Here is an 18,579-nt window from a genome sequence, read left to right on the forward strand (position 1 = left end):
CAGGCCAAGAACAAGTTGTCATTCAGGCCCTGTCGGAGCCAGGCTTCTAGGGGCCAGTGATATCTGCCTACAAACCATCAGCAACTGATTGAGGCAGGTACAAGTACACACACTGTGCTGTGTAGATTCCAGAGTTAACAGCTAACTTTGGGGAACTGGTAATACTACTCTTGGGATCTTTATTGGAGACAGTTCACCCACACACACTGATAGGCTTGGCTTTGTCATGAACATCTTATCTACTTGGGGGGACGTTAGCACTGACCAATAAAAAACCACTGTGCAGCATGTTTACCCTATAGAGGTAGCGATGACAACACAGGGTATTGCAACTATATTTATTTACAAAATAATTTTAAAAGGGGGGTTTTGTGCTTAAGCATGCTGCTGGAGATATATACCGAGTTAAAGGGATTAATAGTAGATTACAGAGGTCACATCACCGACTTGCGTTGCCTGGACTGTTCACCTAGTTTCTAAGGCAGAGATACAGGTAATATTTGTTGAAAACAATACTAAAAAAAATCCTTTAAAAAAAGACAAGAAGAAATGAATCAGCCTTTCTCTGGACTGAGACTAGAGCTAATGCCCTTTAGGTGGCATGTCGATCCTTCAGAAGTGATTAACCGGATTCTTCTTCTGTATTTTGAGCACTCTAATTACCAAACAGCAGTGTCAGAAAGTGGTTCAGAAGAAACGTGTGTTGGCTTCTCAGTAATGCTCACATTCACAAACATCCGCAGTCTCTTATGGCTGGACTCAGAATCTGTCTCTTGGTGACATTTCAAGCCAGGGATTCTATTAAACAATGTTAAAAAAAAAAAAGGAAAATAATTTAACAGGTATAGATGCAGTCACAAGAGTTCTGTTGCCTAGCCATATATATTTCAAAACATGCTTGTTCTGTCTCCTTCCACTAGTCACACCTCTACCATTTAAAAGCTAAAAGTTAGTTCTGTGCTAACAAGCCACAAATACTTCATTAAGTATCACTTTTATTGCTATAATTGTGTTATTGAGATTATCTCCCCTGTTACCTGAACTGCAATGTTCAACGCTAGTTATCCAAATTCACTAGGTGTCCCACAGCAAGAGCCAATATTAGAGGCAAGGCAAGGCAAGCAAGGCAGGAATCTGTCCAGGGGATCAGTGCTCTAAGGAAGCTGGGTGTTGAGTTTCCCATTAGAGTTCAGTTCCCAGTTACAAATGCTGTCAACCATTCAAGGCCTCCAGAGCAAGAGCTGCTAACCCTCTGGCTCTTTTCTTTGACTCATTGCATGAAAAGCAAATGTCCAAGCAACAGTGTAAAAAGAGAGAAGACACTGTAGTTCTTGTAGCAATCACTCAGGTTCCAGCAATAGCTAAACAGCTCAAGGAGATGAGATATTGCAACTTGGCAAAAGGGAGATAGTTTCTAAGCAGTTTACAAAATAAACTGAATCAATGGGCAAATATTTAGGGTGAGTAGGTGGGTGAGAGCACCCTTAATTCTTCTAGCTTCGGAAGCCTTCCCCTCCCCTATGTTGTGGCTTTGCTATCTTATATTGTTTTACCTACTGATTGATTTATGGCAACTTATTTTACTCTATTGTATATTTTGTTGTAATAGGTTGTTTTCCGTTGCAGGGACTTTTGTGCTGAAAAATAGTACAGAAAGGAATTGTAGGAGCCGTAATAGTAATAATAATAATAATCCGGAACTGTGAAAGGCACAACAGTGCGTTAGAAATGAGCAGCGTGAATCTACTAAAGCAGCCACTTACATTGTCGTCATCATAGTCCCGTTCAGGAACATAAGCCTTGTTTGCTGCGCCTGCTTGGTTAGCAGTGGTTGTTCTGGTTGCCTCTGCAGGATTTCCAGCTTGGACTCTTGGGAACATCCTCTGCTTTACAGCAGCGTTGCTGTAAGAGCCATTTCCAGGAGTTTCTCTTGTGGCTGAATAATCATTTTGTAGCAAGCTTGTTCTTTCAAGTGAAGACTCTTTATTTCTTCTAGGAAGGAAGGAAGGAAGGAAGGAAGGAAGGAAGGAAGGAAAAGATGAACACATCTTGGTCTTTTCCATACCCTGATTAGCCTTCCTATATTCCCAAAAATGCAAATTGGACACTTCCCTGAAATGAGTGATAATGAATAATCACAAATAGTGCCGCCATTCAAAACAATGGCCAGGCAGGGTGCAGCTGATTGTATCAGTTTAAGATGATAAATGAATATTTTTGGCGACAGCTGCTACTGGGGATACAGGAGTAGGCCTGTGTCCATCTGGAAGCCCAAGTTGTTCTCTTACAGTATTTTGATACAAATTCATTGGGGTAGTTAGACTAAGGTTACCAGATTTTTTTCAATGAATCCAGGGACACTTTTCAACTTCAAAGGATTTTGTATGGGGACCGATTTGTAAATCCAGGGACTGTCCCTGGGAAACGGGGACGTCTGATAACCTTAAGTTAGACTCAAGTGGCCACCCAGTGTTCTAAACTTTACCGTTACACATATTCAGACAACTCAAAGAGCCGTCATTTGTACCTGATTACTTTGTAGATGAGCACTCCAATTAAGACTATAATAACAACTCCACACGCAACAGATACTCCTACGAGGGCTGCCAGGTAAACTGAAAAGAGAACGATGATGATGATAATTTGTTATTTATTCTGACTGGGTTACCCCAGTCATTCTGGGCAGCTTCCAACAAATTAAAACACAATATGACATCGAACATAAAAACTTCCCTGAACAGGGCTGCCTTCAGATGTCTTCTAAGAGTCAGATAGTTGTTTATTTTATTTAATTGCACACATGACCCTCTTGCAATATATACATAACATGTTTTATAAGATGAAAACATTCAGCTATTCAGAGGTAGGGATGGACAAATCTATCAGCTTTCAGTTCTCTCAGGTTCTCATTTTTCCGATCTTCAATTCCGTTCTCCACATATTTCCAGCAATTTGTGTGGGATTTCAAAAATCTAATTATGAAAATTATTGGGCATTTTGGTGTACAATTATCCTAATGAACAGGGTTTTGTATGCAGTTTGGACCAATATACACATTTTTGCAAGCTATTTTCCTCAATATAATGCATATTTGTATGTTATTTTCTCTAATATAGGCATTTATATGTACAATTTACTCTAATGCATGCGTTATTGTACACATTACTAAGCTGAAAAACATCACTGCAAAATTTGGAGAAGTGTGAATTTTGAAGGATAGCTGTGTTTCAGTTCACGTATTGTTTTGAAAAATGCAAATTCAGTAAGTTTGCCTTTAAACACAAACTAAATTAAATTAAAGGTATATTTATCGCTGTGAATTCATTGTCCTAATTCTGTTACTATGGACTCTGCTCAACTTGCCGATAATGGTTCTAGGCTTTATATAAAAACCACCCCAAATTCATGCTTACCGTCTTTACAGTCTTCCCCAGAGTAGCCAAAAGCACACCTAAAAACAAAGAAAAAGTTACACAAAGTGACTACTGCACATGACATCCAAACTATATGGGGATTGTCCAATGGTGATAGTAACTACCAAGAAGAAATAGAACAGAGGGACTGACACACTTGTCTTTCTATAGCCCAAATGACCTTTTCTGGCCATCACAGCCTCAAGAGGCCATTGCCACTCTAATTAACCCCCCTCCAATTTTCTGTGCCCCCCATTTTTTTTCCAGTAACAAATTGGGGGGTGTGTGGAAAAAATGGGGGGGGGTCCTCAGCACCTCCCCATGCCTTCACATCTTTATCCTCCCTGTAGCAAAACATCAAAGCACTTAGAGCAGGAATAGGGAATCATTTCCAGTTCAAAGGCTTCATCCCACATGCCAGTGGCAGGCAGAGCCAGAAGCAAAAAGTGGGAGGAGCAAGAGATGTTCTTTGGGGACAGGTATGGCCTGGGCAGATTCCTGAGGGTCAGACAGAAAGACCTAAACAGCTGCATTTGGTCTGTGGGCCTGACATTTCCCACTCCTGCTTTGGGAAAGGCCAGGGAGAAGCACAGTAAAAATACCCCCTCTTCCATTTGCCTCTTACTTACTCCTGACATTTGTCACCCTCTTTTTGGAAACCAGACTGACACCGACACTCTGGAACGTTTTCCGCTGTCATAATACAGTGTTGATTCTTTTCTGGAGAGCACTCAGTGGACTTACAAACTGCAATGAAAGTGGAAAACGAGAGAGAGTCAAATATAGCATTGTACCGTACCAATGGAGGTCCAAAGTACTTGCTGCACAAACACAAAATATGTGGCAGAAAAATCACAGTGCAAAACATTTCCAGGTTAAGGGGGATGCAAACATTTATTTTATTTTTTTCTGGAAGCAAATGACAAGGAAAGGAGAACTCAACTTCCACTATACTTCACTGGAAATGAATATGTAGGGCGGAATTGGGAAGATGAAATAAACAGCTTTGTAAATTCAGCTATAAACCCCAGACATAAAGGAAGGGAAGGGGGAAAGTAAGAGAAATGCTATGGGATAAAATATTCAGGGTGGGTGCAATTCGGGATGAATGCTCAATAAATAGGTAGTCTGAAGGAACCGAATGACGGCTGGAAGCAGAGATGAGAAGGGTGAGAAAGAAAGCGCACACATCTGTGATAAGGCCTTACGTAAACAAGCTTTGTCCTCAGGGTTCATCTTGGCAAGACTTGGATGACATTCACAGGTAGGATGAGAATCACTGTTTGTGTCACTGCATATTGTAGTTTTTCCATCACAGCCGTAAACAGCACACTGTGATAGATCTAAAACGGAGTGCAACAGCAGAGAGAGCAACATCACTTTAAGCAACAGTTATTTCTATATGTTAAGCACAACTTAACAGCGGATTCTTTCAAGGAAGGAAGCAATTAACAAGGGCAGCTGGCACATGTGTCTTCAGTCAGTAGCAGTTGGTGGTCGGGGTGTGTGTGTGTGTGGAGTGGCATTGCTCACCTGGCTTCCTAATATCCTCACTATCTTCCCATCTCAGGAACTATCAGTGACACTCAGTGTTAGGATGCCCGGTGAGCAGTGCTGTCCTGTTGACTGCTACTGCCTACAGCTGTGGTGGGGCAGAGCCTCTAGAGCTTATGTACACAGCATCTGCATGAATGTAAAGCAGCAAGCAGGGCGCTTCAAACTTTGGTCACTAGCAATTAGTCTCCAGTATTTTCTGTGCTCTAGGGCACCAAGCAAGTTAGGCTGTATTTTGGAAAAGAGTACCCTCTGAGCTTCACTTGTCAAGCAAATACTCTCCTGGCTGTGACCTCACATTTGCCTCTGGCTCTTTGATCCTCATCCATCTGATTCAGTGCCTGCCTTCTGGCACAGATGTGGCCATTTTGATTGCTTTTCTGACCATGTACCTGCATCTCATCAGTGCCCCGTGTGACCCTATCTTCGAGCTAGCAAGGTCTGACAACACACCAATGTGTCAAATACCATATTTTTTGGTCTATAAGACTCACTTTTTCCCTCCTAAAAAGTAAGGGGAAATGTGTGTGCGTCTTATGGAGCGAATGCAGGCTGCGCAGCTATCCCAGAAGCCAGAACAGCAAGAGGGATTGCTGCTTTTGCTGCACAGTGATCCCTCTTGTTGTTCTGGCTTCTGAGATTCAGAATTTTTTTTTCTTGTTTTCCTCCTCCAAAAACTAGGTGCGTCTTATAGTCTGGTGCGTCTTATAGAGTGAACAATATGGTACATAGTTCCAGTAGATGCCTTCATCCTGTTTACTGTTCCTTGGCCTGTCACTATGTTAATTATTTGTCCTCCAAACCTCAGGTAAAACATCTAACAATATACTGCTTTGGGGGTGAAAGTATAGGAAAGATACTTAACTCTCACATTAAGATTGAAACTTTCTGGTACAACTGAGAGCAGCAGGAGATTTTGTGTAAGATCTCACATACACACCCACTAAAAACTACTATTAACATAGTAATAATTTAGACAGCAAACAGGTTCTGTCACAGAAAGTCTTGGCTTGAGAACAGCATTGGCATGCTATTGTGAATTACAGAACAGCAGCAACTGGGGTTCTGGGATGCAAAAACTTATCTATAGGGAGCAGTAGCAGTATAATTGTGTAACTGTCAGAAACAGTACAATTACTTTATCCCAACCAACAGGAAGAACTTGGGATTGGTATATATATATATATATATATATATATATATATATATAGGCAGGAAATGAACTCAGTGCTATTGCTTTATAATGTCCTCCCTAAGAGGTGGAAGAATTAAATTCACCTATCTCTGCTAGGCTGGACTTGATTAACTGGTCGCAGTTCATCTCAGCAATTAAAGTAATAGGTATCTACTACAGGGAAGAATGGGACTTTGGTCTCAAGAGGAAGGAGGAACGAGAGCATTCCATTCAGTAGAAGGAGCACTTTGGGGATAGGGATTTCTTTATAGACTACTTAGTAATAACACTGGTGTAGGATCATGTAAGGATTCTGAAAAGAGTACAGTACTTACTCCGATCAAACTTGATGGCCTTCGAACTATTAACCTTCTCCATCCATACTTGAGGTGTTACTTTTGTGTTTATATCAAACAAATTGATTAACGTAATGTTGACGTTGCTTGCGGCTTCAGCCTTACTCAGCCTTTTTGATGCTTGTGTAGATGGTCTGAAATGTATATACATACATATCTTAGAGATACGTTAGCAATATACTCTGTGTATGTATACACACACACACACACACACACACACACACGTCAAAGTATATATATATATGGGTATCTTATGCCCTTGGTCCACCCAAACACTATTGTAGACACCAGCTAAGTGACCTAACATATTATTAATTAGATGATGCATTATGAGGGGCTAACCCACATTTTGTTCTAAAAAATTGTTTTGCCCAGGTAACTACCATAGAGTTATCAAAATTTTCAAAAGTAGAGAGTCGGTAGCTTGGCTTTTGGAAAACAGGGGGTCCTCAGTAATTAGCTAATTGGGAACCACTGCTCTAGAGTACTAGCAAACTTGATTCTTCCAAGTGTGGCTCCTTATGTAGCCAAAATGATGACACCATCCAAGCCCAAGAGGGAGGTATCTGCAGGATAGGGGAAACTCCCAAGATTTGCAAAAGTGCAAAAAAAAATGTTTAGAAAAAGAACCCTAATTGTGGGGCGGTGAAGAGTCTGATGAAGACTGAGCATGCTTACTGGCCTCAAAATACTGGCTGACAGTCCAAGATAGAAAAGCAGAAAACCTGGGGGGTGGGGAGGGACGGAAAGGCATATCTTTGAAAAGAGCATGAGCTGGAATCCTAACTAGGAACATTCTACACTGCAACATTTTGTTGAAGGCGCTACTGGCTATGTATATATTAAACTTGCCATACTTACTTTATGCTTATAATGATTGTTTCCTGGTAACTTTTCTCATCTTTGAATATTTCACTGAACTGTAAAACATGAATAAAGATAAGGATCAGTTTAAAGGAGGCAGAAAACATAGAAAAACAGATGAGGGGAAAATGACAAGTGCAAAACTGGATCTCAAACAAGTAGCCCATGTACCCCTTCCAGTCCCCTATTTCTTAGAGGTCTCCCATGGACCAGAAGCACAACTTGCGAGTCATGTCAGTAATGAGTCATGCCTCCAATGCAGTAGGCACAACTCTATGGAACCCCCTCTCATTAGAAATCAGGCAGGCACAGTCCCTGCAAATGGTTTTTATTTTAGAAGGCATTTGGACTCTGAACATTGTTTGAGTGTTTCTATAGTCTGGTGTTTTGATCTAAGTTTTAAAATTTTTAGACGGTCGGTTTTATTTAGAACTCGCACATCAATCTCTTGAAGCAGAAGCACCCTGTATTTTAAGTGTTCTTGAATGCTTAGTTTTTGGAACCAACAGAAGCTTAAAAGTTCCTCTTTCATGCTGCTCTAGGATGCTGGAGGCAGGGAGCCTGCTAGAGAACGAGTGATGGGTCTTCAACCCCCTGCAGCCTGAGAACACTATACTATTGCTTGCAGTAAACAACTACAGTGATACCTCGGGTTACATACGCTTCAGGTTATATATGCTTCAGGTTACACATTCCGCTACCCAGAAATAGTGCTTCAGGTTAAGAACTTTGCTTCAGGTTGAGAACAGAAATCGTGCAGCAGCAGCGTGGCGGCAGCAGGTGGCCCCATTAGCTAAAGTGGTGCTTCAGGTTAAGAACAGTTTATGGTTAAGAATGGACGTCCAGAACGAATTAAGTACTTAACGCAAGGTACCACTGTACCAGGAAGGTGGTGTAGAGGCTCTATCCTAGCCAACAAACCACTTCTTACAAGATGGCAACTGACACATTGGGAGCAAAGATCAAACATTTACAGAGCTCACTTGTGTGGAGCTCTAAGTAGCTGAATATATATTTATGTCTTCAGTCCCCTTACCCATTCTTCTACATGCTTCCCAAGGCAGTACTCTTTCATTTCCACTCTTGCCTCCATATTACAAATTTATTTTCAGATGTGATGTACAATGTAGGAAGAAAACTGGGAATAAACTTCATTTGCATGTAACAACAAACCCTGCTTGACCATGGTTTTGCTTAATGCAAACTGAGCTGCTGAGTAACTCACAGATGTTATGATGATAGCTCTAGAAACAGACCACCATTCAGCTTCATTCAGATGTACTCATATACTGATTTTAAATTATATCATATTGTTTCTTTTATTTGTATTGCTTCTTTTATTTCTTATATTGTGTTTTATTGTACAGTATTAGAGTTTGAATTCTATGGAATGTAAATGACAATACAATACCATAAAAGAAGCAAGGAAACACTATTTAAAATCATACCGGATCTAGCATAGTGCATTACAATTTGTACAACGTGCAACTCACAAGTGGTGCATCAAGAGAAAAGAGTTTAGGAACTGCTGCTCTGGAAGCACACACAGGTTTTAAATGATCAAAAAATTTCAGCAGAATGTATATGCAAAAATAAAACTGATATTTACACACATATCTGAACTGCCCGTTGGATTAGTTTCCTCCCCTATTTATGTTCAGTGGTGTCTTGTATAAATTGATAGTGAGGTTTGCACCATTTCAGAACTTCATCACCTCTTCCAATCAAGTCACTCGCCAAGTGAATAATCAAAGGGGGAGCTGGCTTGTGGGCAGTGCAGTCTCCGCCATGGCCAGGAGAGGGATCAAGTGTTCCCAGGGCTTCCTTCTTTGGCATGGCCCAGAGAGATCTTGAGAAGGGGCAACAGGCTCTTTAAAAGGAATTGTGGGACCTGACCTTAGCCTTCTTCTTTTCCTTTATTTTCTAGAACTTCATAACCACTTCTGATCAGTCTTGCCTTACAACCACTAGGTTTGATTGGGTACAAACTGGCCCTCAAATTTGAAGGCAATTCGAAGGAGTTTTTTTATGCATGGAAATAGCCGAGATATATCACAAGGCTGTAGACAAGAGTATCATTTTAATACAATTATTAAGTGGCATTTTCTGGAAAGTAAGTAAGCTTGCATTACACAAACTTGTTTCTCAACTATAGGAGAAAATGTCAGTTTAAATAAAAGTAGTATCTGCACATGCAGACAAAATCTGGTTATAATGTGTATGTCAAAAAGCACCCTCAGTGAACTTTTTCTCTATGTAGTTTAATCATACTCGCTCCGATATATCTATGAATAGCAAGAAATATCTATATGCACCTATGTCTTTAAAAGAAAAAAGATGCAGAGCATTAATTTATAACAAAGAGGATATACAATGAAAGAAACTTACAATGTTGGTGACATTGTGGTACAAAGCTGCATAAACTTCAGATTGAATATTTTCCATAGCTTGATCATATGGTTGCATCAGAGTGAATTCTCCTGGAAATATTTTGCCTAAAATTACAATGGATCTTATATTAGTCATATAATGTCTGGAAAATCAGTCCTCTATTATCTGTAGCTACATGCTAGACTTGCAATTTGTCAATGTATGCTTGCTTTGAAAAGGATATATTGTCCTGGCTTAGACAAGAAGCAGAAAAAAATTCATGATTCTAGGATTTGTGTTAACAAAGAGAGAGAATGCTAGGCATTTGTGAATGGATGCATATTAGTGTTTTCTTCAGACATGTTCAGCATTCACTAAAACAGAAGCATCGTAACAGAAGCATTTCTATTCATTTGAACAGAGCCACACAAGAGATAAATAAATGCATAACTCACCTTGCTGGCAACCTGATGTGTTCATATAATAAAATCCATAAGGACATTGGCATGAAAAGCTTTGGAACAGATCAATACATACAGCAGCGTATTCACATGGTTGGTCAGCACAAGTAGGGGGTCCTAAAATGAAAACCATAATGAGAACAAGGATTTCCACCCCTCCTTATAGATTATACATTAGTAGAACTTATAAAGCCCACCAGATCCATTGAGAGCGCACAATGGGGCTTCCTCCTCTCTCCTCCGCTGTACATACCCGTCACCACCCTCATATCTTCTCCAAAGAGTTGTATGAAACACACATCCCAAGCAGATTTAGGGGATGTGTCTGTTAGGATTCTTTTCCCGTGTTGCAGTCATGGGATTGTTTATATCACATGACGGTGTATGTTTTCATTCCACATTGTGGGAAGTGATGGAGACAGGATGTTTGGATTACCGTGTTTCCATGATGTAGGACATTTGTCCTTTGTTCTTTCTCTTTGCAGTCTGATACTGAAGAGGAAGAAACTGAGTTATGATGCTCCGAGTGTGTATATGTAAATAAATGTAGTTTAGCCAAAATGCTGCGCTACTGAGTCTGTACGCTGACTGCCTATACTCTGCTGATTCTGAAGTGTGCTGATGCCTCTAAGGTATCAGTCGCTGTGATGTTCGGGCTGGAGAAAGATTTTGAATCTCCCGAACGAACAACCAGGAGGGAGAGAACATGTCAGTCAGGCATGTGTCTCTGCCAGACTCCTACTCGTGTATAGGACCTCCTGACAGTGCCTGGGGGCGGGGAGAAGAGGGGGAAATATTCTGTCACGAAAGCAGACAATCTTGTTATACAATATGCTTTGCAATTTAATTAGTGTCTGGTTATTTTGAACAAAAAAAGCCAGGAAGCAGTTGTGTAATGATTACCTGGTGTAGTTACTATTCCTGCTGTTGAGTTTGTGAGCATGGAGACACTTGATATTTCTGTGGGTGTAGAGACATCCGATGTGTCTGTGGGCATGGAGACACTAGATGCTTCTGTGGGCATGGAGGCACTCGATGTTTCTATGGGTTTGGAGTCACTCGATGTTTCTGTGGGCATGGAGGCACTCGATGTTTCTATGGGTTTGGAGTCACTCGATGTTTCTGTGGGCATGGAGACACTCGATGTTTCTATGGGTTTGGAGTCACTCGATGTTTCTGTGGGCATGGAGACACTCGATGTTTCTATGGGTTTGGAGTCACTCGATGTTTCTGTGGGTGTGGAGACACTCAATGTTTCTGTGGGCATGGTGGCACTAGATGCTTCTGTGGATGCTGTGGTATTTGCTGCTCCTGAAGGTAAAACAAATAAAGGGGAGAAAAGCACTACATCTCTGTGTGTCTAATCTATCTATCTAGCTAAACAACAAATAGCAATTACTCACAGAAAGAGTAAGAGAACTAGTGTCATAAGCAAGTACACTTATTCAAATCTAGAATAATTAATGTAGCGTCATTTGTTTCGGCCATAGTGGAGTTTTGGTTCACAGTTGTGGTCCAGTGTTTAGGCCATACATATTATCTCTAGTGGGCTGTGGGAGTGGGCCTCAAGCCTGCATGACTTCCACCACGCAGGCAGCACTTTCAGAGCCACTGGATGTAAACACCTGTATGAAGAGGCCCTGGTCCCATGTGATACATATGTTAAGGAAAAGGAGTGGACAGGTTATCAGAGTGGGGTCTACTCATGTACATATATGTGCACATTGGCCACAGTTCTCACTGAAGGCTCTGTATGCAATACCGGAGGGTGAGTGAGCCTGAGGCCTTGTCATGTGTAAGACCCAGACCGTACTTCAATTAAAATGTATTTATAAAATATTTCACTCCAAAATAATTCTCAAAACAAAAAAAATTAGATTGTGGAGCAGTCTAAAATAGACAAACTGCAAAACACTTATCAAATCATTAAAAAAAAACACACCCAAATATTTGAAAATGTAGAGAACAAATAGTACTCAATTACAAATTCATGCCCAGGACAGATGTACAAAAACACAGTAACATAGGAAGCATATACTGAATCAGAGCACTAGTGCATCTAGCTCAATATTGCCTACTCTATGCTAACTGGCAACAGCATTTTCCTAGCCCTACCTAGAGTTGCATGCAAAGCAGCTACTCTACCTAGTCTATTAGAACAGGTTGGCCCAACTTTTAATACTAAGTGTGCCACAGGTGTACTTAGACACGGAACCCACAAGCCACACACTGCCTTGTCATGCCAGGAGTAGAACAAGGCCAAAATTTGACATGCCCCTTCCAGCCCTTGTGCTGCCTTTCCAAAGCCAGGTAAATGAGGTGCTGGGTTTGAAGAAGGAGGTGAGAGGCTCTGGCAGGTCCTAGAGCACTCCCAAAGTTGGGAAAGCACGAACTAGGCCTTGAGAAGGAGGTGGGAGGACTCTAGGACCCTGCCAGAGCCCTCATGCCTCTTTCCCAAATCACAGTGGCTGAGGGCCACTAAAAAGACTTCAAGGGCCACATGCAGCCCTTGGGCCACATGTTGAACTCCCCTGTTTAGAAGGATGGGACCTAAAGTACAGCCTGCCCAACTGTACCACAGTAGATGAAGCAAATATGTGGCCTTCCTTGAGATATGTGGAGCCCAGGACCGTTGCATCTTTAGAGGATAAAACCACCCTGTTGAACTAGTCCTGGAAGCCATTCAGCAGGCTGTTGAAAATGTTGGGGTGCAACTCAGCTTGCACTATAGGCTAATATACCTGCATGAAAAGGCTAGATAGAGAAGAATCTCCAATTTTCCTAGACTGTCCTTGTGCTGATCTCAGGTGCTAGGCAACTCATTTCCTACTTCCTCCTTCTTCATTCTCAGCTTGTTAAAGGAGCGATCTTTTGTGTGCCCTCCTGCTGAGAACAAAGAGCAAACATGGCTCCTTGTATATTTCCATCTTAGCTAGAAAGAACTTTCCTATCAAGTATAATGAATATACTATCCTGCAATGTTATTTTCCTAAACTCAAGACTCCCAGTGTGATTTTATCAAGGGTAAAGTGTTTCTTTCAGCAGTGATTCAGTATAAAATTCAGCATCAGTATAAACACCATTGGTAAGGAAAGGGGTTGTACACGCTCTGAGGCTGCCTCCAATAAAAGTTGGACTTAATAATTCTGCACAAGATGCAGGTTACAAATCAGAACAGTTCCACAAAGAGTAGTAAATTTCAATAATCAAAATGGAAGGCTATGAAAGAATTAATAATCGTAGAAAGTTCTGTATCCTGGAGAAAAGAGTGTCACTATGACATTAGTCAGAACTGATCAGATGTTATCTCACCCACAACTGTCACCTCAGAATCAAGTAGCAAAGCTGATCAAATATTACATTTGTGCTGTGCATCTGATTGGATCTTTTCTGAAACCCTGGAGAGCCACTGCTATAGACAATACTGAGCTGAGTGGACCAGTAGTCTGACTTGCAAGTGAACTGTGACAGATTTTAACAAAGGGGCAATTAAAACCAGACCCCTTCCAATATTTTTTATTATTATTAAAAAAGACTCATTTTTCTCAGTGTGCCCTGACTTTATTCCCTATGTAGTTAAGAGACTCTGCAAGACCACACCCAATTATATTATACTCATATTAAGAAGAATGACTAATAAACACATGATACCTGTTTATAACTAGAAACAAACTGAGATCTCCTAATCTGATATTGGCACACAAGGATGATGTAAACATTCTAACTGTATTTCCTGTTACTCCTATTAAGGAAATGAATGGTGTCTCTTATCATAAAACAAGGTTGCTGGGCTACTTTCAATGTCTTTTTAATAACATATAAAGCCCTGAACAACTTGGGATCAACTTATCTGAAAGTCTGCCTGCCCCTGTATAGACCTATAAGGTCACTTAGATCATCTGGAGAAATTTAACTCATGGCACTGCAGTCTACAGAATATCCCAGGACACTGACCCGAAAACGGGAATTTTCTGCCATGGTCCCTGTTAGCTGATTTACACTTCTCATGAAGATTCAGCTATACAGTTGGGTGTGTTCCTTGTCCTGGGCCCTGTATTATCCATTGAGACACATGTGACTTCAGTGGCTAATAATAACTTTCAGCAACTGTCTGCAGAAGCGGACTTCACCTTTATTTCACAAGTGCTTATTATATAATGTTGCCAGGAGAACAAAGATCCCTTGCCAATTTATGAGTATTTCCTTTGTGCACTTTGCTTCCAAAGGTTCTAGTTTTCCTAGCAGAGGAAAGCTAAGAAGAAGCCAGGCTGCACAGGCCCAAGGCCGAATCCCACCAAACATCTCTATTGACACAGACAAGGGAGTGGCTTCACCTGCTTAAAATTACCATGGGGCCTTTGGATAATGTAAACTCTCCTACTTTCACCTGGCTCGGATTTAATCAATGTCTCTTCGTATGCCAGTTGTTCTGCTTCCTGGAGCCCTTAACTGTAGAAGAATAGCAAATGCTCTTGAAGAAAGGTGTGGATACTGTTTCTGGTTGTATATCCCCCCCCCCAAATTATTCTAATACCATACCATATTATGGCACACCACACCCTTTGAGAACCAATGTGTTTGCTTATTTTTACTGGACTGACCCTATGTTAGTTTAGTTTAACCACCTTTCCACAGTTAGCTCTCCCCAAAGTGGCTTACAACAATTATCCACTTATTATCAAAATACAAAAGACTGGAGAGAAAGGTGCATAGTTCTCTGTAGTCTTATAAATCAGCCTTGTGAGGTTTTTCACAACTCAGTGTGACAGGACATGGAGGAGAAGCAAGATAACACTGTCATGAAATTTGTTTAGCTTTTTACACAAATGTTTCTCTCTTTTTCATCATGCAAATTACAACTCTAAAACTGAAACTCATAAGAGCTGACATCAATATTATTGTCAAGTAAATTTGGACAATGTAAATACCTGAGAATTTCAAACTGGTTGAAAAGATAAAGCTTCATTCACAGTATAGTAGTTCTGTTACATAACTTGGATGTGAGGTGTCTGTTGTAAACTGTTAACCTGTTACAGCAAAGGAGATTTACCCCTAGAAGGAGGCTATTGCATGCATCACTGCCACAGGTGAAAATTCTCATCCCTATCTGCATTCTGATGATTTTCCAGGTCCCATTGAACTGACTGCATGTAGCTTTTTAATCCAGATAACAATGCACAGTACCATCTGGGGTCACATATGCGGTTACTAGTTGCATGCAGCTACAACTGGAGCCTATATACATATTGTTCATTTCCTTCTGTCTCGAGAGACATTGCAATGTGCCTCCTGTGGTGAAGTCATACCTCTGCATTAGCAGCACTGAAGTGACCTCCCCAGAGCAGAAGCCTGGGCTGGAGGTCCTGGGCTGCCCAGATGACAAGACCCCCCTCTTGGCTTCGCATATGTAGCCCAAAGGCAAACAGAGCAATACGTCTGGCACCAGTTTAGCTGCAGGAGTTGCCAGAAGGAGGCATACAAGGCTCTATCCAACCGTCTTAGGGACTCCACTCTGGATTTGTGTAGGGTTCCCTCCTTAGCTTTTTCTTCTTCTGACGATATCCCATAAGGCAGTGGAGGTTTGGGATCAGAGTTTTCCTTCTCCTAGATGGGCTACCCTCCCTGTCTGACAACCCCATCGGCCCCTCACTTCCCTCTACATCATGTGCAGAAAACACCTTCCTGACCATTGGACCCACTATTGGTCCCCTCTGCTCAATCTGCAAGAGCCTGTCTTTGCTTGCAGGGAAAGTCCCGAACTCACCGAAGGTTTGAGACCCATTGGCTACCCTCACCTGGTTTAGCCAGGGGTAGAAATTCAGTATGCAGCTGACACCCAGCTCTACCTCTCTTTCAAATCAGAACCAGTGAAGGCGGTGAAGGTCCTGTGTGAGTGTCTAGAGGTGGTTGGAGGATGGATGGCAGCTAACAGATTGAGGTTGAATCCTGACAAGACAGAAGTACTGTTTTGGGGGACAGGAGGTGGGCAGGTGTGGAGGACTCACTGGTTCTGAAGGACCAGTGCGCAGCCTGGGAGTCATTCTGGACTCGCAGCTGTCCATGGAGGTGCAGGTCAATTCTGTGTCCAGGGCAGCTGTTTACCAGCTCCATCTGGTACGTAGGCTGAGACCCTATCTGCCTGCGGACTGTCTTGCCAGAGTGGTGCATGCTCTGGTTATCTCCCGCTTGGACTACTGCAATGTGCTCTATGTGGGGCTACCTTTGAAGGTGACCCTGAAACTATACCTAATCCAGAATGTGGCAGCTAGATTGGTGACTGGGAGTGCCCTCCAAGACCACATAACACTGGTCTTGAAAGACATACGTTGGCTCCCAGTACATTTCCGGGCACAATTCAAAGTGTTGGTGCTGACCTTTAAAGCCCTAAAAGGCCTCGGTCCAGTATACCTGAAGGAGCGTCTCCACCCCCAACCTTGTTCCCGGACGCTGAGGTCTAGCGCCGAGGGCCTTCTGGCGGTTCCCTCGCTGCGAGAAGCCAAGTTACAGGGAACCATGCAGAGGGCCTTCTCGGTAGTGGCATCTGCCCTGTGGAACACCCTCCCACCAGATGTCAAAGAGAAAACCAACTACCAGACTTTTAGAAGACATCTGAAGGCAACCCTGTTTAGGAAAGCTTTTAATGTTTGACAGACTATTGTATTTTAATATTTTGATGGAACCTGCCCAGAGTGGCTGGGGAAACCCAGCCAGATGGGCGGGGTATAAATAATAAATTATTATTATTATTATTATTATTATTATTATTATTAATTATTATTCTACTGGGGTTGAGGTGGGGTATTTCCATATAGTCAGAAGTACAACCCTTTTGGATTGCTTAGCTAGTTACTTAAAAGGCAAAGTTCTGCCCTAAAGCTGCAGAGGTGGTTAACACAAAACAGTTAACTGAAAAAAGAAGAAAGAAATTGGATTTCATTGCAAATCACCACGACTGCCGTTCATAGATCATGGATTAATAATTGAGATGCAGAAGCTGACAAATTCAGTCCTTCTAAAGAGAAGGAAAGGAACCCATAAATACAATGGGTTTATCCCACCCACATAACTGGTATTTAACCATCTTTCAGAGAAAAGGTTGCCACTTACCTGCCTTTGTACAGAAGATAAACCATACAACGGTGAGGAGAACACAGCCTTTCATTGTTGCAGTTGCTCTCTGTTAATCCTACAAGGAAATGTTTTCTCCCCTTCGGGTTAGTATATTTTAGATCATCGTTCCCAGTCCAGAGGTCAACTTTTTATTGACGTCAGAATTGTGAATGGATTGTATCGCTTAATTTATGGCTGGTGCCTTACTAAATGTTGGGATGGTGTTTATGTATTATGCATGCTCCCAAAGACTTATGTAAGCAGGCATCCAAATTGATGGTGGTTTAAATACTGTTTTATTGGTAGTATATACCAATATTTTAGGTTTTTGTTGTTGTTGTTGTTTAAAAAAAAACTTTATGAAGAAAGCAGGTATAATAGTGATTGTACAGCAGAGACTTTCTTTCTTTCTTTATGATTGGAATTGATGCCTGTAGGCTGCAATCCTAAGGCTGGGGGAGCAGGAGCCAAAAGCAGTTCTGCTGGCTCACCTAGCACTCCTCCAGGCTCTCAGCTGCAGGATGGAAGTGAAGTCATTTTCTATGCTGTGTTGTGTGTAGGGTTGAGCGAATCTAATATTGCAATATTAGTGTGACATTTCACATTTGAAACATGTATTTGATATGTTAGTAAAAGTTATATGATTTTTCTTTTTTTTTTATAATAATTTTTATTAATTTCCACACATATAATAAAGAACAATGTAAAACAGTATCACATCATACTCATCGGTTCTTACCCTTCTTTCTTTGACTTCCCCATACCTCCCCATCCCTGCATCCTTGTTTAATAATTCTTTAGCAACCCTTGAGTCCATTATCTTAGTTCCCTTTCATAAAAATTTCTTAAGTTTTTTGATTTACTGCTGCAATTCTTTACTTCTTACCCCCTGACATCCTAACATTCCTCAATTTTGCAATTATTTTTAAGATATATTTTGAAGTTCTTCCAGTCCTCTTCCACTGTCTCTTTCCCCTGGTCCCGGATTCTGCCCGTCACCGTTATATGATTTTTCAGACCTTGGGCACATTCCTATCTTTTGCCTCTTATGTGCTCAATTTATCCTGCATATATAATAAGGATTTTAATTAATTTATTTTTAATCTTATTCTAATTCACTTGGGGGAGGAAGGATTAAAATTGAGGGCCCAATATAAAATTTCACCCTGAGTCCTGAAATCACCAGGTAGCAAACAGAAATAAAGAAAAAGAGAGAGTTGGAAGCAGGAATGAAATACTGTAATCTATTTCCTTTTTCTGAACTCGCAGCCTGTATT

The 18,579-nt window shown here is 41.3% G+C and overlaps 1 protein-coding gene across 1 annotated transcript; it reads right to left on the minus strand.

The window, feature by feature from the left end:
* Positions 1–405: 405 nt before the first annotated feature.
* MUC13 (mucin 13, cell surface associated) lies at positions 406–17,437 on the minus strand. Its single transcript, XM_079993824.1, has 12 exons — positions 17,300–17,437; positions 11,096–11,503; positions 10,187–10,309; positions 9,750–9,856; positions 7,359–7,417; positions 6,477–6,631; positions 4,622–4,756; positions 4,043–4,160; positions 3,414–3,451; positions 2,528–2,615; positions 1,764–1,992; positions 406–798 (listed from the first exon to the last, which is right to left on the minus strand). The coding sequence occupies exons 1-12, from the start codon at positions 17,352–17,354 to the stop codon at positions 760–762; spliced, it is 1,554 nt and encodes a 517-aa protein (XP_079849950.1). The 5' UTR covers positions 17,355–17,437; the 3' UTR covers positions 406–759.
* Positions 17,438–18,579: the final 1,142 nt, after the last annotated feature.

The sequence above is a fragment of the Podarcis cretensis genome, assembly GCF_951804945.1.
Source record: "Podarcis cretensis genome assembly, chromosome: 1".
NCBI classification, from domain to species: Eukaryota; Metazoa; Chordata; class Lepidosauria; order Squamata; family Lacertidae; genus Podarcis; species Podarcis cretensis.

What these genes read in the sequence shown, in the direction of transcription:
- MUC13 (XM_079993824.1), bottom strand. Translation starts at nt 17,354, where the DNA reads ATGAAAGGCTGTGTTCTCCTCACCGTTGTATGGTTTATCTTCTGTACA. An exon ending in TGAGGACAAAGCTTGTTTAC is followed by an intron (nt 4,161 to 4,621) that starts GTAAGGCCTTAT and finishes CTTTCATTGCAG; the next exon opens with TTTGTAAGTCCACTGAGTGC. An exon ending in GGGACTATGATGACGACAAT is followed by an intron (nt 799 to 1,763) that starts GTAAGTGGCTGC and finishes ATTGTTTAATAG; the next exon opens with AATCCCTGGCTTGAAATGTC.